The sequence below is a fragment of the Medicago sativa genome, chromosome 7 (assembly GCF_051527215.1).
Source record: "Medicago sativa cultivar Bolivia chromosome 7, Bolivia_mono, whole genome shotgun sequence".
Classification (NCBI taxonomy): domain Eukaryota; kingdom Viridiplantae; phylum Streptophyta; class Magnoliopsida; order Fabales; family Fabaceae; genus Medicago; species Medicago sativa.
The window spans coordinates 29654099-29674693 of NC_140755.1; the positions used below are offsets into that span (position 1 = coordinate 29654099).

Consider the following 20595-nt stretch of genomic DNA (forward strand, 5'->3'; position numbering starts at 1 on the left):
TGAGTGATGTTAAAAATTAGAAGTTGCAAAAAATGAAAGAAAATGGTAAAAATGACAAAATTGAAATTAGTACGTAATAATATATAGGGCATATCCAAGGATATCTTGTCTTTAATGCTAAAACCAACCAAGATCTAAAACAAGAGGAAAGTACGTTCGCAGGTTGTCGAGTACTACCTTAGATCCAATCTTATGTCTTTGGTCAAAACCTAGCCGCCGCTTGAAACACAACAAACCTAGTAGCAGTGGTTGAATTCAGCCATAATCATCATGATGAATTATTTTGATAGGTTAGATGAAGACATTGTTCCATTCCACATCCTTCCACGTCTGGACGGTGAAACCTTAATCAGGGTATCCTGGGTGTCTCCCAAATTTCGTCACTTGATCATAAACAACGATGATCTAATGCATAAGATTTGCATCTCCACTTGGCCTTCCTTGCTTCTCTCAGATGGGCACCCTTGCCGAAAGATCTCCAGATTCCCCGGTAGTTACCGTTCCTTCTTCTGCCAAGCGCTCCCTTCCATTGATGAACATCATCCTCTTCCTCCTCCGCCCCCTTCTCCTCGTCCGGTGACATTTTTCATGTACAACATGGATATATTTTTACAGGGACAACGAGAACCTTGTTATTCAGGTCTTTATATGGACCAAGTAGACACAACAGAAATGGAACAACTAGACACAAACTTAGAGTCGCTTTTGGGCACGAAGTTGTTCAACGACTTGACAAGAAGAACTTTTAAGATACATTGGCCTTGCGGCCCGGCCCGGGAGCATAGAAGGAAATTATTTAGTGTAAAGAAAGAGAATGAGGGTTGTGAAGAATACTTGAAGCAAAATATGAGTCTTAGTTGTGTGGTTGTCCAAATATACAGAAGGTGTGCGGGGAGCTTGTTTCATCCTTCTACTTGTAAACCTGTTTCGGTGAAAGAGACGAGAATAAGCGTGCCCGTAAGGGTTGAAGTTGAAGTGGTGTTTGAGACCTTCATACCGGCGCCTGTAGGGTTTTATACAGAGATGGTCAAGTGTGAGGTGAAGATCACGTGCCGCGGCTGTGAAGAAGGTGATGAAGAGAAGTTCTGTATGGATTCAATTGAATTTACAATGGATGATATGAATGGAGAACAACTGACACGGAAGGATGGTAACTTAATCATCTCCAATGCTATTGAAAATGGGGAGAGGAAGATCAACAACAATTCAGATTCATAAAGCCTTGCGTGGTGCCGGTGGCATGATGGTAATTAAATTCGCAGTTGTTCTTGTTCGAACTCCCTTATTATTATTAATATATTTGGACCCAGGATGTATGGATGGTAATTTATATTTGTGTAGGTTTTATATTCAGACAAAGTTAGTGGTAGTAATTTCTTTTTATTGTCGAGTGTTGATTATTATCTATTGAACCGTTATGCTTAATAGTAGTGCTTAACTTTATTTGCATTCTAGTCTATTCTTCTTTTTTTGAATGAAACCTAGTCTATTTTTATTGACCTAAAGAATATAAAAATTAAATAATCGGCTGTATTGATCCCAATAAAGACCAGTCGTATCCCCTTCTTTAATTTGTACAAAGTCTTTGACCTACATCATCTCTTGAATTTGAGGAAGTGCATGGACCCAACACATGCAACACTATGTGGTACGAGGGTGAGATCTCTTGTGACCACCAAGTGCTTGTCCGCTGCTAAAAAAATTTCCACAAATATTGCACTTGTGCGTAGATTATATGGTAGAATAATAACCTCATACTTTGCATCATCTTCGACATTTGATAGTGAACAAGAAGACCTTTTAATCCTCTTGTTTGGTTGGAGAGAAGAAAGTGGGAAGGGAGAAAGAAACATGTAAGAACGATAAAGTTGAGAAAGAGAACGTATCTTTTGCAATTTTTATGAGAGAAAAATAAAAGAAAGAGAAGAGAAAGAACTCTTGAGCAGATAGAAGAGCAAGAAGAGAGATATGATGTTGGTGTTTGAAGGTTCAGTTTGCCCCTAAAACAAAGAAACTTGATTAGAAGACTCAGAAGCTCGAACCAGCAGTTGATTAGGTCTCATCTGTTGAAGGATCAAGGGAAGGAGACAAGTGAAACTCATAAATTAAGTAACTGTAAAGTAGAGAATCTTTTTGATTCTTTGCCATAAAATCACCATTGCAAAATCACATGAAACAATTCATGTACAGAGTTTGAAAACTCTTGCGCCATGATTATGATCATTGTTGGTTTCGAGCAGTGTAATGGATTCTTCAACGCATAACAAACGATGAGTTTCAAGTGTCTGCATTGAAACATGTTCAAATAGCGCAGAATCAATGTGGTTATGATTCAGTTAAGTGATGGTTAACTGAGCAGAGGCTGGTTCATAATGTTCATAATCACGCATGATTCTCATTCTCTCAAATCGCTAGAGTATAGAGTATTAGCGTACATATTTTATCGACTTTCAGCGATTACAGAGGAATGGTAACAATAACCTTGTTTTGATGCTATCTTTGTAATACACTGTAGGTGATATACTCTTTGGAGTTGGAATTTTACTCATCATGTATTTGGTCAATTCTCCATGTATCTTGTTCACAAATTAATAAGAACTTTTCTCAAATACAATTCACCAAACCACAAATTTGTTGTATTTCACGTTTTCTTTATTTTGTTGTCTTTATCCTTGTTTATTGTCATTATAATGATAAAATTAAATAATTTAGCAATACATGATTCAACAATAGTATATATCTTTTTCACGCTATTCGTAAACTGAAATTTATTCCATCAAACAATAACCATGACCCAACTATGCTAAATATTGTTTCATATATCATTTAACCCCAGTTGGATATACTATTTTAGTTCTATTTTTTGCCTAAAAACGATCATGTAGCTGCAATATTAATCACTAAATTTCTCCCCAACGACAAGTCATGCAATTACTGCATTCTGTGGAGCAACATATTTTTGGCAGCTTATCTGTATATACATTTAAAAATTTACTGATTATACATTCCTTGTGCAGCAAAAATTCTTAGAATGCGATCTGTAGTGCGGAACAAACGGACAAGACAAGTATACTGCAAACTTGGTGAATATTAAAAGCTAAATGTCCAAAACACAAACTAACAAATAGGTATAATATAAAGTGCAAGAAACAAGTTAGTATTCAACACAATTATAGCACACACTACATGATTATGCAGGTGCCATGAAAAGATTCAACTTCCTTTGAATTTCTGTGTATGCTGCTCACTTCTTGGTTTTCTTCGGCGCTCTACATAAAAGAGATAAAATTAGACGGCAACACCAGTAACACAGAAATTCTACCAAAATCACCCCTGATCTAAACATGCACTTAGTGTCTACCTTCTTCAACATGCACTTAGGGTCTTTCACTGACATTGCAAAAGTGACCAAGGAACCAAAAGCTTATTTACCTATGCCGGCAACACTACCCTTTTAAAATAAATTGAAAGTTGACATGTTGCAGAAGCCCTCGAACATGAGGTTAATCGTCTTTCTATTTTAGACCCTTTCCTGGAGCACCAGATTGACATAGTATCTAAAACCGGTGAATTCTTCAAAATAAATTTTGCTAACATAATGTGATAGCTCTGTAGGCCTCCAAATGCAAAGTCCCGCATACTACAAGTTTTAAGGTTTGATGAAAGGCAGCCTGGAACAAATTTTGGATGGGCCCAAGTTTCACGCTGCCCATAAACGCGCATATATTGTCCGAAGTAGTCATGCCCACAAAAGCAGTCTGGTATTATCTGCAAATAGCAGAGAACAAATATAAAAACATGTATGATAAGAAAAGAAAAATCAAATATAATTGTTAAATTTAAGAAAGAAACCTGATAAAGGTCAAGATTTTGAAGCTTAGGACAATGGAGCAGCATTTTTGGAACTGTATCCCAATTATAGTTCAGCACCAAATGAGTCAAATTATGGAACGTAGGAAAGTGAAAACCTTGAATAGCCTACATTATTAAAGAAAAACAATAGAAATAATGAATGACATTATTCATTTTAAATGGCATGCATGCATCAATGATATACATACCCTGGATAGTCTTATGCGTAGAAACTCGACATTTGAAATTGCTTCCATTGGAATATAACATTCGGTAACATCTGCTCTGTTCAACATTGTTAAGGTTATCCCTTTCCAGCCTGAATAAGTGCCTTTGAATACTTCAAATAGGTGAAGATCTTCAAGAATTGGACATTCTTCTAAAAGATTCATGAGATCATCATCTTGTTCAAACCAAATGTCTGTCAAATGTAGGGTTTTGAGTGAGGGTAATTTTACTTGAAAAGGAGAAAAGTCGTCACTCATATTAATAAAATTGAGCTTAAGAACAACAAGTGTTGTCCAGGTAAGGATAGAACAAGGCAATTCAGGGGGATCACCAACAACGATATCATAAAGTCGAGATGAATCATGTTTAACGTCCAGAATGAAACTGCGGATGGAATGATTACCTGCAGTTTGTCGCGACCGCAATACGTAGTAAACAAATTTGTCGAAGCTGTCTTTGGAGCCAGAGTCTTTGGCTTCCATGAATTCGACATCTGGAACGTAACACCATAGATTCTTCCATCTCTTTGAAAGAATTGAAGTGAGAAAGGCTTGTTTGGTTGGAAGAGAAGAGATAATATGAATCAGGATATCATCCGATAAATTGCTGATCCTATCTACGGCCACCGCCGTTGAAGTTTCCGGCAAAGACATTCTGTTACGGTGGCTATCTGTTGTTTTTCTTTTTCTTTCGACCAGAAACCAACAAGGAAAGGTTTAGTGTGTTGCCGCTAGATATATTCGAGGTGAGAAATTAATGCATTAGGGTTAGCTCTTTATATAGGAGAAGTTTGTTGCTCCTAAAGTTTTGCTACTTAGGTCTCGTCTTATACTATTGGAGGAGACTTGGGGTCCGTTTGTTACGGATTAAAATAAAAGTGATTTTTCCATAAAATAATATATAAAAGAGATTTTTTGTTACAAAATTAGTTCAATCATTAAAATCGTATTTTCTCTCTCCTCTAAAAAAGTCTATTTTTTTGAGAAGCTACTCTTAACAACTTCTCATTTGAAGTTGTTTTTAGATTTTTTTTAGATTCTGATTTTTTTTAAAAAGTTGTAACAAACGGATGCAAAACTCTTACAAGTGATTATTTTTTTTAAAAAAGTGATTTTTTTTCCTTAAAAAAGCTATAATAGACGGGCTCTTAGAGATTATTTTATAGAGATTTTGTGAAAAATCAGAATCTATTTTGCGTTTGTTTAACGTAACAAAAATCATTTTTTTTAAACAAATAATCTAGTTTGTTTGGATACAACTATATAAACGGGATTTTTTGTTACATAATTAATTCAAAGTTTTAAATCATATTTTCTCTCTCCTCTAAAAAAAAAATCTATGTTTTGAGAAGCTGCTCTTAACAGCTTCTCATTTGAAGCTGTTTTTAGATTTTTTTTTTTAGTGATTATTTTTTGAGAAGGTACTCTTAAAAGTGATTATTTTTTTAAAAAAAAAAGTGATTTTTTTCTTAAAAAAGCAATAACAAACGGACTCTTAGCCTCCAAGTCTCTGCTTCAGTAAAAAGCTTTGAAGGTACGTAAGAAAAACACAAGAAGGGTTGCCTTTTTCTGAAAATCATTTTCTAAGAGTTTAAACAAACCAGAGCTAGTAAGATAATAAAAAAGAGACAACACGCGGTTATCCTGTTTTACCTCACAATCCGAGGTTAGTCTAGTCCGCTTCCATTTTCAAGGGATTTTTGACTAGACAAAGAAGTCTAACATTTTCTTGTCTAACACAAGATGACTTCTACAGTTGGAATTTACAAATAAAGTTTGTTTGTTTACACTTTGTATTCAGAGAGTGGTAAACTAACAATAAACTTAATTGACTTTTGATACTTCAAAAATTCTAAGATATGAAGTTTGTAAGAATTTCTCGAAGTGTTTGTGCGCTATATAATTTGATAGAGTTTTGACACTTGTAAAATTACGTGAAGTATATTGTGTTCTTTAAACTACAAGTCCTTAAATAGGAGAGGATAAAAGATCCTTTGTTTGAAGAATGTCAGGGCATCAAAAACGTCCTTGAGAAGTTTTAATCAGGTTTGAAATAGTTTGTTTTTAATGTATAATTATGTTGAATAGCACTGGCGGGACATTTTGCTTCATTGGGAATGATTTGTTGCATTCTCTTTGCCTTTGAAATTCGTTGTTTGTTTCTGCACGTGGTCGGAAGAAGACAAACAATATGATGATAACTTGAAAGTGATGTTCCTTTAAAAGAAGACAAAACTAGCCATATTCTCCCAGACTGCTGACGTGTCCATCAGAACTTGCTTTCATCAGAATCTGATTCCACCATAACTTGTTTTCTTCAGAGTCTTCAAGACTTGACGCAACTTTTGATTAGAGCTTTGACTTTTTTGAGCTTACTTTAGATCATCTTCTATGTCTTCAAAGCTTCTCTTGAGTACCAAGATGCTTTCCTTTGCGTTCAGAGCTTAATATTTCAGAACCAATAACTTGACTTAGGAGTCAAAATTTAATTATATGGTCATGCACATTTAAACACACCTTAAAGTACTCAATTGTTCTTGCATACTTTGTTATCATAAAAACCATAGTGTGTGTCTATTCACACGTTAAAGTGAACGCAGACGTGCATTTCAATGAAGCTAGGATATAAAGCTTCTTAAAATTGCATCAAAATTGACATTGGGACATGGTATTAGCAATTAAAACGTATAACCAAACAAGCTAATAGACAATGTTCTAAAACCCACTTTGGTTCAATAATCTCCCCATTTTTTATGATGACAAACTTGTGTATTTTCAAGAACAATTGTCTAATCTAATTAGCGTAACTTGTCAGAAGGTGAAGAAGTTTGTAAGCTCCCTTGAGTCTAAACTAGGTTAATTAAGACAATAATAATCATTTACATCAAAGCTTAAACAATCAGATGTAATAAATTTAAAATTTTGCAAAATATACAATTATTAGCAGATAAATTAAATTCTACTCTACTCCCCATTTTGTCATCAACAAAAAGAATAACTTGCATATATAAGATACTGATTATGAAGCATGGACTCCAACACGGACACCTGATGTAACAGCCCGTTTTCCCAACTTAAAAATTTCATAAAAATATCAAAGTTTATCATCATAAACGGAGCATCACATTCATCAATACAACATTTCCAACAATTATAGTAATAGAAAATACTATTTATTAAAGCAACCTGTCTTTATAAAATTCGATAATCAAATGCAGCGGAATTTAGTTTACATCATCTCATAAATCCTTGGCACTAAAAGGCCACAACTTAACATCTTAAATAGTCTTCATAAAATACTTCAACATTATTAAAAAGAATTACGCAACAAGGAAAATATGCATCAGACAAATCCCCATCCCGTTACGTATCAGAGCATCCTAGACGACACGGCGGAGATTACTCACAACTGCACTATTCTTGGTTACCTGCAAGTTACTCATACGAAGAGCCACATTTTCAAGCAGAAGGGGTGAGATTTCACATTCATTAATAGCAAGTAATCTATACTATATAGGGTTAATATGTGTTTACCCCCCTGTAATTAGGGCGAGTTCCGGTTTTCCCCCCTGTAAAAAATTTTGTTAAAATTCAGACCCTGTAATTTGAAGATTTCGTCGAAAACCCCCTGGTCGAATTTGGCACACGCCAGGTGCTGATGTGGCATGCCACGTCACCTTTTTTACGATGACGTGGCACGCTGACTGTATAATTTTTTTTTATATTGTACACGTGGCATTTTTTATTAAAAAAATATTTTTTTAATTAAAAAAAAAAATTTAATAAAAAAAAATTAAAATTTTTTTTTTAAACAAATTTTAAAAATATTTTTTCTAAAAAAAACGGAACAAATTTTTAACAAAAAAAATGAAAAAATACCGAAAAAATTAATAAAAATGAAAAAAAAATCTGGAAAATTTTAAAAATAAAAAATAAAATCTGGAAAAATTGAAAAAATGAAAACATTCTGGAAAAAATTAATAAATTTCGAAAAATTCATATTTCCAGATTTTTTTCAATACCGAAAAAATTAAAAAAAATTCATTTTTTTTTTCAGAAAGTACTTTTCAAAAATGTCCTCAATTTGCAATACAAATAATTTCCATATTGTTTTTATCCCCAATTTTTAAATATTAGAAAATATTCTCAAATTTGTAACACATCGTAAAAAAAAATTGAAAAAAAATCTGAATTTTCCTAAATTTTTAAATAATTTTGTACACAGATTTTTAAAAATAAAAATATTTTCAAGATTTTTTTTGTTGAGAAAATTTGAAAAACTTCTTTCTCGAAAAATAAAAACAATCTGGAATTTTTTTTAATATTTACGATGTATTACATGTTTTATTTGTATTGAAAATTGAGGACATTTTTGAAAAGAAAAACAAACTTCTTTTTCGAAAAATAAAAACAATCTGGAATTTTTTTTAATATTTACGATGTATTACATGTTTTATTTGTATTGAAAATTGAGGACATTTTTGAAAAGAAACAACCAGTCCCAAAGAGCTGATTAATCTTTTTTCAAAAATTTCAAAATTGATCATTTTCAAAATTTTCAAGTATATTGATTGACACCGGTATATAAATCATGTTATACGGTTGAAAAACAAGTACTTTCCGAAAAAAAAGAATTTTTTTCATTTTTCCGGTATTGAAAAAAATCTAGAAATATGAATTTTTCGAAATTTATTAATTTTTTTCCCGAATGTTTTCATTTTTTTTAATTTTTCCAGATTTTATTTTTTATTTTTAAAATTTTCCAGATTTTTATTTTTTATTTTTAAAATTTTCCAGATTTTTGTTTTCATTTTTATTAATTTTTTCGGTATTTTTTCATTTTTTTTATTTGTTAAGAATTTTTTTCGTTTAAAACATTTTTTTAAAAAAAAATATTTTTTAATTAAAAAAAAAATTAATAAAAAAATAAAAAATGCCACGTGTACAATATAAAAAAATAAAAAAATAAAAAAATTATACAGTCAGCGTGCCACGTCATCATAAAAAGGTGATGTGGCACGCCACATCAACACCTGGCGTGTGCCAGATTCGACCGGGGGGTTTTCGACGGAATCTTCAAATTACAGGGTTTGAATTTTAACAAAATTTTTTACAAGGGGAAAACCGGAACTCGCCCAAATTACAGGGGGTAAACACATATTAACCCTACTATATATAAAGAAAACTACCCCTTTCAGCACACGTTTGGGTTGGAATTTTCTTTCCAAAAATACCCTTAATTTTTAATTTTAATTTCAAATACATATAACACATGTAACAAATAGATAATAATAAATTTAATTTAAGGAGAAAACTTACACACAATTCCTTATGGACTGTTCTTATTGTTAGCCAATTATAAAATAACACGTGGATTATTAATCCATGTCACTAATCGTCCCCGTTAACACTCTTTTACCTACGTTAACCACAGATCAAACTCACCAAAAATTAACACAAAACAAAAACTCATGTTACTTTTTTTATTAGCCGATTTTATGTTGTTCCCCTTAATACAATCGACAAAGATTGCCAATTATTTTTATATCCCTCCACAAAAAAACAGTATTTCCATATTATTTTATTATTTTATTAATATAAGCTACTCTTCCTTAGCCTTTAATCAATTGTAACAAACGTGAGCAAAAAATAATGGTAAAGATTGGACTTTAAATCTTCTAAAAAAAGATTAGCAACAAACGTCAACAAAAAATATTGTTAAAGATTGAACTTTAAATCATCTAAAAAAAAAGATTAGTAACAAACGTGAGCAAAAAATAAGGTTAAAGATTGAACTTTAAATCCTAAAAAAAAAAATTAGTAACAAACGTGAGCAAAAAATAATAATGTTAAAGAGTGGACTTTAAATACTCTAAAAAAAAGATTAGTAACAAACGTGAACAAACAATAATGTTAAAAATTGGACTTTAAATCTTCTGAAAAAAAGATTAGTAACAAACGTGAGCAAAATATAATGTTAAAGATTCAACTTTAAATCCTCTAAAAAAAATTTAGTAACAAACATGAGCAAAAAATAATGTTAAAGATTGGACTTTAAATCTTCTAAAAAAAAGATTGGCACTCAGAATCTTTTAGAAAGAGATTTGTTAGCACCATATTAAATATTAATTATCAATCAGTTTCCAGGAGAAGAGGTTGAAGGGGATACTCATAACTTATATCAACATGAATTCCTAAACTCAATTGCTCAAGAAAATATCTCACCACATATTTTAAAGGTAAAAAAAGGTGTACCTTTGATGTTGTTGCGAAACATAGACCCTAGATATGACCTGTGTAATGAGACACGATTGTTATGTCGTGGTTTATTTAAGAATATGTTGGATGTGGAAATCCTAACATGAAACAATGCTGGAAAAAGAGCATTGTTGCTCAGAATTAAATTAAAAACAAATGTGAGTTCAGGACTTCCCTTTGTGCTTAGTAGAAAACAGTTTCCCGCTAGACTAAGTTTTGCTATTACCATAAATAAGTCACAAGGGCAGACCATTCCCAATGTCGGAATCTATCTTCCACGGCATGTTTTCAGGCATGGTCAATTATATGTAGCTTTATCAAGAGGAGTTTCTCAAAATTCAACAAAAGTTCTCATTAAAGAAGGGAAAATAGAAGGAGAAGATGAAGACTTTACGAAAAATGTAGTTTTTAAAGATATTCTTTTATCGTAATCATATAAATGTTTCTTTTACATAACATGTCATTTATACATTTATGTTATGATGTTACTAATTACTATTAGAATAAACAATAAATGATCATTATTTCATCTTAATTTTATATACAGACAAATTAAAATATGTTGAGTTCAAAAATAATTTTGTTATGTATTGACAATATTTTGTTTAGAAATTAATATATCAATAATTTCCATTAATATTTTAAAATTTAAAAATTTAAATCAAAATTATACAAACAAACATAATAAAATAATCATATGCGTTAGCGAAGTAGAAAGAGCGGACAGACGGGCACGATAGTGCCCGTCTTTCCGCTAGTAATTCATAAAGAATAATCAACAGCACATAATTACATTAATATCTTCACTTAACATCATTTAATAAAGCTAAAGCAACCAACAACATCATAAACATCAACAACATATATATATATTCATCTTTATATAACATCATTTACTTCATTTATTAATGTCAGGACAACAATAGCATTAACAAAACAGCAACAACACCTCAGCAATCATCATTTATATTATATTATGACGACTCTACAATGCAACAACGACTCCTCTTCTTAACAACAACATCTTAGACAACTTCAACATGCATGTGGTACCACCAGGGCATTAAGCCCCCATCTCTAAGGTCATATTTGGACCTGTCGGGCATTAAGCCCCCATCTCTAAGGTCATAAAGGACCTGTCAGGCGTTAAGCCCCCCATCTCTGACTATGCAATGTAACACCCCGTTCTCCCAACAACGTAATATTAATTAATATAATCAGAGTAATCCATACAACGGAGTGTCACACTGCTAATCAAAATTTCATAAATAGAAAATAGCTATTTATTTAAATCAACATTTAAAATATCTCCAAAACTGCAGCGGAATAATTCTTTAGAAAATACTATTTCAACTAAATCCAACATAAAGGGAAAATCTTGGCACAAAGGCCTCAACGTAATCAACATTATTTTCGACAACGATAAACTCCATTATTAAGTCTTTTACCAAAAATATGATACATAAAGAAATGAAGAAAACGAAAACAGTTGCGACGAATCCCCATCCTAATATGTATCAGAGCCCTAGACACTTAAGCCGACCAAACCTACAAGCCATCGTTACCTGCAAGTTACCCATACGAAGGCCAACGTTTTCAAGCAGAAGGGGTGAGAAACTTATCCAACAATAATAATATATAATTCATCAAATTAATGAAAACAACAAGCATATCACAACAGGCATCATTAATAATGTATATAAATAAATACATAAGCAAAAACATAATTATTTTCAGCAACAAGGTACAACAACAACAACATTATCCACAACGACACTGACAACTCGACCATGCAACAACGACGACAACAACTCAACAATGCGACTACAACTTCAACAACAACTTAGACAAACTCAACAACAACTTAGACAACTTCATTATGCATGTGGTACCACCAGGGCATTAAGCCCCCTTCGCTAAGGTCATAATTGGACCTGTCGGGCATTAAGCCCCCATCGCTAAGGTCATAAAGGACCTGTCAGGCATTAAGCCCCCATCGCTAACTATGCAACAACACAACTCTAAATGCAATGGACTCAACTAGTGTATATCAACATACAACTACAAAAGCACCTACAACAACAACATATGTGCCTAAAACAATTATGACACACTCCCCAACTTCGACATTAGACGATACAACAACGTCAACAACGGAAATCAACAACATAACATATATATAAATCAATTACATTCATCTCAAGGTTCGAAACATCCTTCAATAGCAATTAAGTTTTGATCAATAGAACATAAGCCAAATACCCATAAGACAACTCAATTAAATCACTAACACTTAAGTTTGAAGTTGGGAAACCAACCATAAGCTTTTGGACTAACTTGGGATTAGTTATGCTAAGTTTTCTTAAAGTTTTCTGAAGACCCACCTGGACTATTTTTATCATAACTCAAAATCTACAAATAATTTTCTAATCACTCCAAAGCCATTAGAAAGCTAACTCAATTATCTACAACTTTCATGTTTACACCGAAGGCTAATTCAAAACAGAAATGGGTGAAAAATGTGAGTATTTCCTAGATTGGCCTGTCAGAAAATCGGTGGCCGATTTTGACAAATCGGTGGCCGATTTTTCCAGAACTAAAACTGGAAATTTAGATCAGAAAATGGTGGCCGATTTTGACAATTCAGTGGCCGATTTTGGGCTTCTCAGCAGTTCAAAAATCAGTTTCTCAAAGCGTTTTTTTGCTTAAGAATCACTATTAAAAACCAATTTTCAATCACCCAAACCCCCAAAATGATTTAGAACAATGTTTACAGATTCTATTTACAACATAGCAAGTAAAACAACATATAACCATGCATTCAAAAACATAATTCATAATTCATCATAATTCATCAATTATCATAACTTCTCTAACCCTAACCTCAAGAACAACAATTCACCAATTTTCAGAATTACATATCAAGATTATTGAAAGGAATCCCACCCTTACCTTAGATTAGTTTTCTGAATTCCAACAGCCGCGTTCTTCGTCCAATTAGGGTTCTCTCTGACTTCTCTGCTTTCTCTCCTCTTTTCTCAGTTATACCCGTTATATTTTTCTTTCCCATTTACTGATTTTATTCTTTCCCTAATTGCTCTTCTCACCACAGTCCTACTCTTTCCCTTAATAATTAATTATTTATACTAATAATAATATTTCTCCCCCACTTAGAAAAATACCTATTTAATAACTATTAACATATATTTCACCAATATAACATATATTAATAATATTTCACATAATATTATAATAAATCAATTCAAATAACAATTATGAAAAAGTGGGCGTTACATGCAACGACACAACTCTAATGCAACACTTCATCTTCAATGTTAATTCATTAACAATTATTCACAAGGACTCATTACATCAAAACAGCATTACTGGAACATCATATTTAACAACATTGATAGAACCAAACCGCAAGTGCACGGCCTATCCAAGTAATAGTAGTAAGAAAGAGTATCGTTCCGCTAGGGAGTTGTTCAACTTGATTAACCTTTAAAGAATGATTAGAGGAGAAGAAAGTTTGATAAAAGGAGGTTTGAATGCTGAAGGTAATTAACAATAATAATAAAGAGCCTTGGGATCATTGGTTTGTCATAATAACAAATCTTTCACTAGACAAGACTTTAACTTCTAATTCTATGGTTTACACCATAATTTCCTAAGACCGGTTTCCCTTAGCCCCTCACCTTTCTGATGAAAGTCCGGTGAGAGTTTACTTCTAGTAACCAAGCCTATTTCGCTGACTTGATTACTAGAAGATGCTTATAAGGATTGAAACTACTTGTGTCTCAATAATTGCAAGGACTATTTCGCTGTCTTGCAATTATTGTCTAGATTCACTTGTTCCAACATCAAAGCTCCGCTCTCGCTTTATGAATTAATGTTTGGGATAATGGATTAACAATTATCAAACCCTCCGCTTTCGCTTCCACAGTTTGATAATTGTTAATTCATGTTAAAACGGTGAATCTAAATTAGAAATTACGATTACATAGAATTAGGGTTAAAGCTTGGTTTGTTTGGATTATGTCATTAGACTTTCCCAAAAATCCCAAGACCTACTCACTTATGTTCATCGTAGACATGGGGGAAGAAGAGAGAAGACAATAAAAATAAATTGCGAAAGAGAAAGTAAAGGAATAAAAGACTTTATTGAAATAGTAATTAAAATATTCTAAGCAAAGGTCAAATGTTTATGATGGAATGCTACTCTATTTATAGCTTTACAATTGACTTAGAAACTAAGCTACTATAAGGGAAAAACAGTAAAGCTGCAACGGAGTAACTTGGGCTTGAAGAAAAGCAGCAAAAGTTGGCCTGGAGGGTGGCACGGCCGTGCCACATGTTGGCACTGGCCGTGCCAAGCTTCTGACTTGGTGGGAACATATTTTTGTTCCGTATCTTCGTATTTTCGCACTGTATTTGCTCCAGTCCTCTTTCTTTTGCTCCAAGACACCTTCCACCATATATTCGTTCCTAAAATATAATAAAAAGCAATTTAAAGTAAAATATTCAAAAAGGAAATAAATATGCAATAAAATAAAACTAAATCTAAATAAAACTAAAGTAAATAATGCATTAAAATAGACAAATTAATGACTCATCAAACTCCCCCACACTTGAATCTTTGCTTGTCCTCAAGCAAAAGGCAATGGACATAGCAGCAACTAAAAGATTATCATGGCAATACTATTAAGAACATATGTCTCAAAAGAAAGGTTTTGTTTCAAGTACACTAATTACAATTTCAAACATTCCTCGTGAACCTATTCAATCCCAACATCAAGTCTCAAGTGAGTGTGTGTGTGCAGTCCAACCCTTTTATTGCTCCTGTATAAGACAGATATTATGAGGAACAGGTTCTATCCTTAATGCTAAAGTAACCGAGAAAAGTCCTTTCTTCATTTCATATAAGAGTGATGGGAATTTAAGTTAACATTGGATTAACAATTAAGCACAAAGGGGCTGCAGATGCTTAGGGGCTATCTATCCTCATAGGAAGTTTTCTCAGATGTAATTGTCCTTTCCCCCTAGATTCAAAATCACCCTAAGCAGTGCTGCAAAATTATTTATTTATTTCATCTCCGCGTAGGAAGTCTTTTTGGATGTAATTGTCCTTTCCCCCTAGCATTGATGAATTTGTTTCACTTTTAAGTTCAAATTAGGGAGTCACCACCACAATTAGGAAGTTAGGGATTGTCCTTTCCCCCACATGTTGGTGCCATTCTCCCGCCCCATTTAACTTTAACAATTAAGAATATAACAATAAGACACAATTGATTAATTTCCCACACAAACTTATACTACTTTTACTCTTAAGACTTTAAAGGGTCTAAGTTAACACTAAAGATAGAACATGCTCTTTAAAATACCTATTCATACACTTGCTCAAAGATTGCAACCGGGTGTTTTTCTCATTGGAGAATTTTCACAAAGACAAGATATGGGTATAGCAAGAACACAAGAAACACAAGAACCACTTTCATGTACAAGAAACAACCTTTAAAGAAGAGACAAAACAAAAAATTTATGCCATGTTTTACATTAAAAACAAGCTACTTAATCATGTCTTTCTCTATAAAAACAAAACAAAAGAATAAAGTTCAAGGGAGTTTGGAAACACTACGACTCTAGACACTTTATTAGGCCCCCCCACACTTAGGGGAAGCATTGTCCTCAATGATTCAAACAAAAGAGCATTAAAAGAGAAGAAGAAGAAGGAGAAGAAGTAGAAGAAGGAGGAGTAGAAGAGATAGATAGAGAGAGTAGGAGAAAGAGAGAAGAGAGAAGGGAAGGGAGGAAGAGGAAAGCTCACAATGTCTATTGAGGTCCATAAGGAGGACCTTGGAGTTGTAGGTGTTGCATCATCCGGCGGAGCATCTCATTATTTTCTTGAGTTAAGCGGTTGCCCCTTTGAACATCGTTCCTTAGTCCAGCGATTTCAACACCTTGCCTTTGTTTCTCGGTGCTCACTCTTTCAACTTCATTGTGAATCCATGCCCATCTTTGATCTTCATTGAGCTCACCGGTTTCATGGTCATGGTGTTCCTCTTGGTGCAAATTAGCACATTCTCCTTCTTCATGGTGCATGTGAGCACCCTTTCCCGCATCATGATCACGCTCTTCAAGAACCTGCACATCATCAACATACAACCAATTTTCTTCCACCTCGGTGGTAGTCCAAGATGGGTTAGGGAGTAAAAACAAGATTGGTACGTTTAGCTTGAGTTGGTAATGGAGGGGTGGACAATGTTTGATGAAATTCATAGCAATAAGGGTTTCTATGTTAAGCCTATTGTTTCCCTCAATTGGTTTGATCCCCTCATCTTCACCTACTCCAAAACACCTAGCTATGTATGTAATGATGCCACCCACCACTATGTCTCCTCTACCGGCTGGTCTAGTACCGAAAAAGTCTAGGTAATCAATCAAATAGAAGCAAGTATTGACAGGGTGGTTGTAGAGCATTGCCCATAACATGAACAACTCATTGGTTCTAGTGTTTGCTAGCTCGGTTCTTCCCCAAATAGTGCAGGCCATCAACCTTTGAAGGTACCTAAGTACGGGGTTGTGAATGTTGCTAGCTTTGTTTGCCCTAGGGACGTATTTGTTAAGACTGGTGATTTGTTTCCAAAAGTCAGCTGGTTCATAGTTATCCGGTTTTAGGCTAGGATCCCAATGATCATGAATATACCCCTCATTTGCAAAACCTAAGGCTTCACAAAAGTGTTGAAGAGACATATTATAATCGACATTCATTAACCGGAAAACAACTCTATGGTTAGGGTTATCAAAATTCAACTTATCTTTAGTGAAAACAATTGAGCTTAAAAATTCATAAGTGAAATTTTCATAACCCCGCATAGGCTTCAACAAATTAGTCCAACCTAGCTTGCCTATCATTATAACAACATCATCTAAAAGCTCTAGCACATCTAAAGTATGGGTATCAGGATATCGAGAAGGATGCAAAGGTTTAGAGATTAGAATTTTATACCTGTCCCTTTGCTTGTTGTCCTTGAACTGGATTCCGTGATTCTTAACTTGTGCTTGCTTCTTTGGGGGAGGACCGGAAGAACTTGTTGGCTCCTTTCCACTTCTTCTTCTTGAAGCCATTTGACCTTGGTTATGGTTGGTATGAAGGTTTAAGGTTTGTGAAGACTTTTGGTGGAAAGGATTGGTTTAGGGTTGGGGTTTATGTTTTAGGAAGGTTTATGGGTTTAGATGTAGAGATTGGTCAAGATTTTGTGGTTTTTGGGTAAGGGTTTATGAAGATAAGGGTTTGGTGAATTATGGATTTGAATGGATGAAAGTTGTTTTTGATTGGTGGTTTGTGTTTGGAATGAAGTTTGGAATTGATTTGGTGAAAGAATTGTGTGAATTAGTGGAGTTTTGAGTGAGATATGAAGGTTTGAAATTGGGTGGTTATGGAGGTTTAGAGAGAAGTTTGAAAGATGAAGGAGGGTTGTGTTTGAGAACAAATGGAGAAGAAGAGAAAAATTTGGGTATATAGACTATAGATGTCGGGCACGGCCGTGCCACCTATTGGCACGGGCCGTGCCATCTTTCTGACTTCAACCTCCTTTTTTTTTGAAAAACCTGGCACGGCCGTGCCAACCTTAGCACGGGCCGTGCCAACCTTCTGGTCCTGGGGGCTTTAGATTTTTCAACTTTTCTTGAATCACACTCGGACAATTACCTACAAAACACTGAAAACAAAGAAAAACAAACAAAATAAAGCAAATAAATGCGTGGGTTGCCTCCCACGAAGCGCTCTTTTAGTGTCATTAGCTTGACGGTTAGAAAGGGTCCTTAGAATGGATCAGAGATATCATATTGTGTAGATGATGCTATAAAACGTTCTTTCACAACATGATCTTTAAGCATGCAACAAGAGTAAAGAGCGGGACCTTTCATAACGTTTTCCAACTCAAATCATACCATTGTATCACTCACTTGAAAGACAATCCTACCAAGTTTAACATCTATAAGAGCTCCTGCAATGGCTAAGAAAGGTCTACCTAGGATTATCGGGACGTCTTTGTCCTCTTTAATGTCAATGACTATAAAATCAGTCGGGATGTATATCCCTTCTATCTTAACAGGTATGTCCTCAACAAATCCTATTGGTTTCATGGTAGAACGATCAGCTAACTTCAATTCTATCTCAGTAGGTTTCAACTCTCCTATTCCCATCCGTTTAAAGAGGGACAAAGGTAGCAAACTAACGCTAGCTCCTAAGTCACACAAGGCATTGTCAACGGTCTCACTCCCAATCATACAAGGTATGGCAAAACTACCTGGATCTCTAAGCTTAGGGGGTGTCTTTTGGATGATTGCACTAGTGTCCTTAGCCAAAGCTATTGTCTCATTATGCTCTATAGCCCTTTTCCTTGAAAAAATTTCCTTTAAAAACTTGACATATAGAGGCATCCTAGACAAAGCTTCCGCAAGGGGGATTTTAATGCAAATTGTTTTAAGAATGTTGACAAACTTATTGAATTGACCCTCTAATTTAAGCTTAGCAATATTTAACGGGGAGGGAGCTTGGGTCTTATCAAGCGGTTTCTCACTCTCTATCACAGTTTTCTCACCTAAAAGCTTGACATTTTCTTTCTCGATGTTTTGAACCTTAGCAATAGTATCTCCTAACTTACTACCCTCAAAAGATATGACATTAACATGAGCTTTAGGGTTGGCTTCGGTTTGACCAGGAAAGACTCCCGGTGCTTGAGAAAGAGTGGACACTTGTTGAGCTATTTGGGAGATTTGTGTTTCAAGCATTTTAGAATGAGTAGAGATAGAATCAACTTTGGTATTGAGCTTGGAAAGAGAATCATTCAGAAATCCAATTTGGTTTTTGAGTTCTTGAAGTTGTTTGTTTTGGTTGGCAATAGAATTTTCCAACAAAATTTCCAAATTAGATTTCTGAGTGAATCTCTGGTTGTTTGCGTAACCGGGTGGTGCTACTTGTCCATAGGGATTTTGGTTTTTATAAAAATTTTGATTTTGTCTCATCCCTTGGTTGTATTGAGCATAGTTCATTTGCTCAACACTGTTAATAGCACTACCTAGTTGGCAATCAACACCAGCATGACCAATTATACCACAAATTTCACAAGAAGGAGTAGAAGCAGAATTGATAGCACTAACATTGATTTTTTCAAGTTTTTCAGTTAGTGTATCAATTTTAGAAGCAAGGTGATCATAGTTAGAGACTTCGTACATACCTGCTTCCTTTTTGTAGGATGAAGAACTAGTGATGGCTCTCTCGTCGGTCCATTTGTAATGATTTTGAGCCATGTCTTCAATCAAGGCATATGCCTCCGTATAATTCTTGTTCATAAGTGCTCCACCTGCAGCTGCATCAACATACATCTTAGTGGTATAAGTCAAGCCATTATAAAAAGTGTGGACTATAAGCCACTTCTCTAGCCCATGGTGGGGACAAAGTCTTAGCATTTCTTTGAAACGCTCCCACGCCTCATAGAGAGATTCCCCATCTTTTTGGTTGAACCGAGTGATTCGGTCTCTAAGTTTAGCGGTTTTAGATGGTGGAAAGAACCGGGCAAGGAATGCTTGCCTCATCTGATCCCATGAAGTAATGGAACCGACTTCGAGGGAATGGAACCAAGCGCTAGCTCTATCCCTTAAGGAAAAGGGAAAGAGATGAAGTCTTACGACCTCTTGGTTCTCCTTCATGGTTCCACTATTCGTAGAAAAACAGATATGTGAAGATTGGGATCCTCAGTGGGGGATCCCGAGAATTGGTTTTGCTGCACCAAGTTAAGTAGGGCAGGCTTAATTTCAAAGTTGTCATCCTCAACCGTTGGGTACACAATAACAGCTTGTGGCTCAGCCGTAGACGGCGTTGCATACTCTTTGAGAGTGCGATTGGCCATGGCGGTGTTATTTTGTGCGTCTCTCTTTCGTTTATGCAAATACCTTTCGATCTCGTTGATTATTACAACTCGATTCCTGGTTTTTCGCATAAAAAATTGAGAACCCAAGAAGTTAACGATAACAGAAAGATAAAAAGAAAAAGAAAGAGAAAAAGAGAGAGGATTCTAATCACTAAGAAAAAGTTAATCAAATTATTTAACTCCCTGGCAACGGCGCCAAAAACTTGATAGAACCAAACCGCAAGTGCACGGCCTATCGAAGTAATAGTAGTAAGAAAGAGTATCGTTCCGCTAGGGAGTTGTTCAACTTAATTAACCTTTAAAGAATGATTAGAGGAGAAGAA

The 20595-nt window shown here is 34.4% G+C and overlaps 2 protein-coding genes, 1 non-coding gene and 1 pseudogene across 3 annotated transcripts; 2 read left to right on the plus strand and 2 right to left on the minus strand.

Annotated features, from left to right (window-relative positions):
* The first annotated feature begins 50 nt into the window (after positions 1-50).
* LOC146905469 (putative F-box protein At2g36090) lies at positions 51-1326 on the plus strand. The gene has a single exon (XM_085727022.1). The coding sequence runs from the start codon at positions 271-273 to the stop codon at positions 1216-1218; it is 948 nt and encodes a 315-aa protein (XP_085583148.1). The 5' UTR covers positions 51-270; the 3' UTR covers positions 1219-1326.
* Positions 1327-3076: 1750 nt separating this feature from the next.
* On the minus strand, positions 3077-4800 carry LOC146905470 (F-box/FBD/LRR-repeat protein At4g00160-like). Its single transcript, XM_085727015.1, has 4 exons — positions 4062-4800; positions 3853-3978; positions 3433-3768; positions 3077-3269 (listed from the first exon to the last, which is right to left on the minus strand). The coding sequence occupies exons 1-3, from the start codon at positions 4731-4733 to the stop codon at positions 3433-3435; spliced, it is 1134 nt and encodes a 377-aa protein (XP_085583141.1). The 5' UTR covers positions 4734-4800; the 3' UTR covers positions 3077-3269.
* An 11112-nt stretch (positions 4801-15912) lies between these two features.
* On the minus strand, positions 15913-20359 carry LOC146905471 (uncharacterized; annotated as a pseudogene).
* LOC146905472 (small nucleolar RNA R71) lies at positions 19783-19889 on the plus strand. Its single transcript, XR_015020835.1, has one exon. It is a non-coding gene; the product is annotated as a small nucleolar RNA R71 (small nucleolar RNA).
* Positions 20360-20595: the final 236 nt, after the last annotated feature.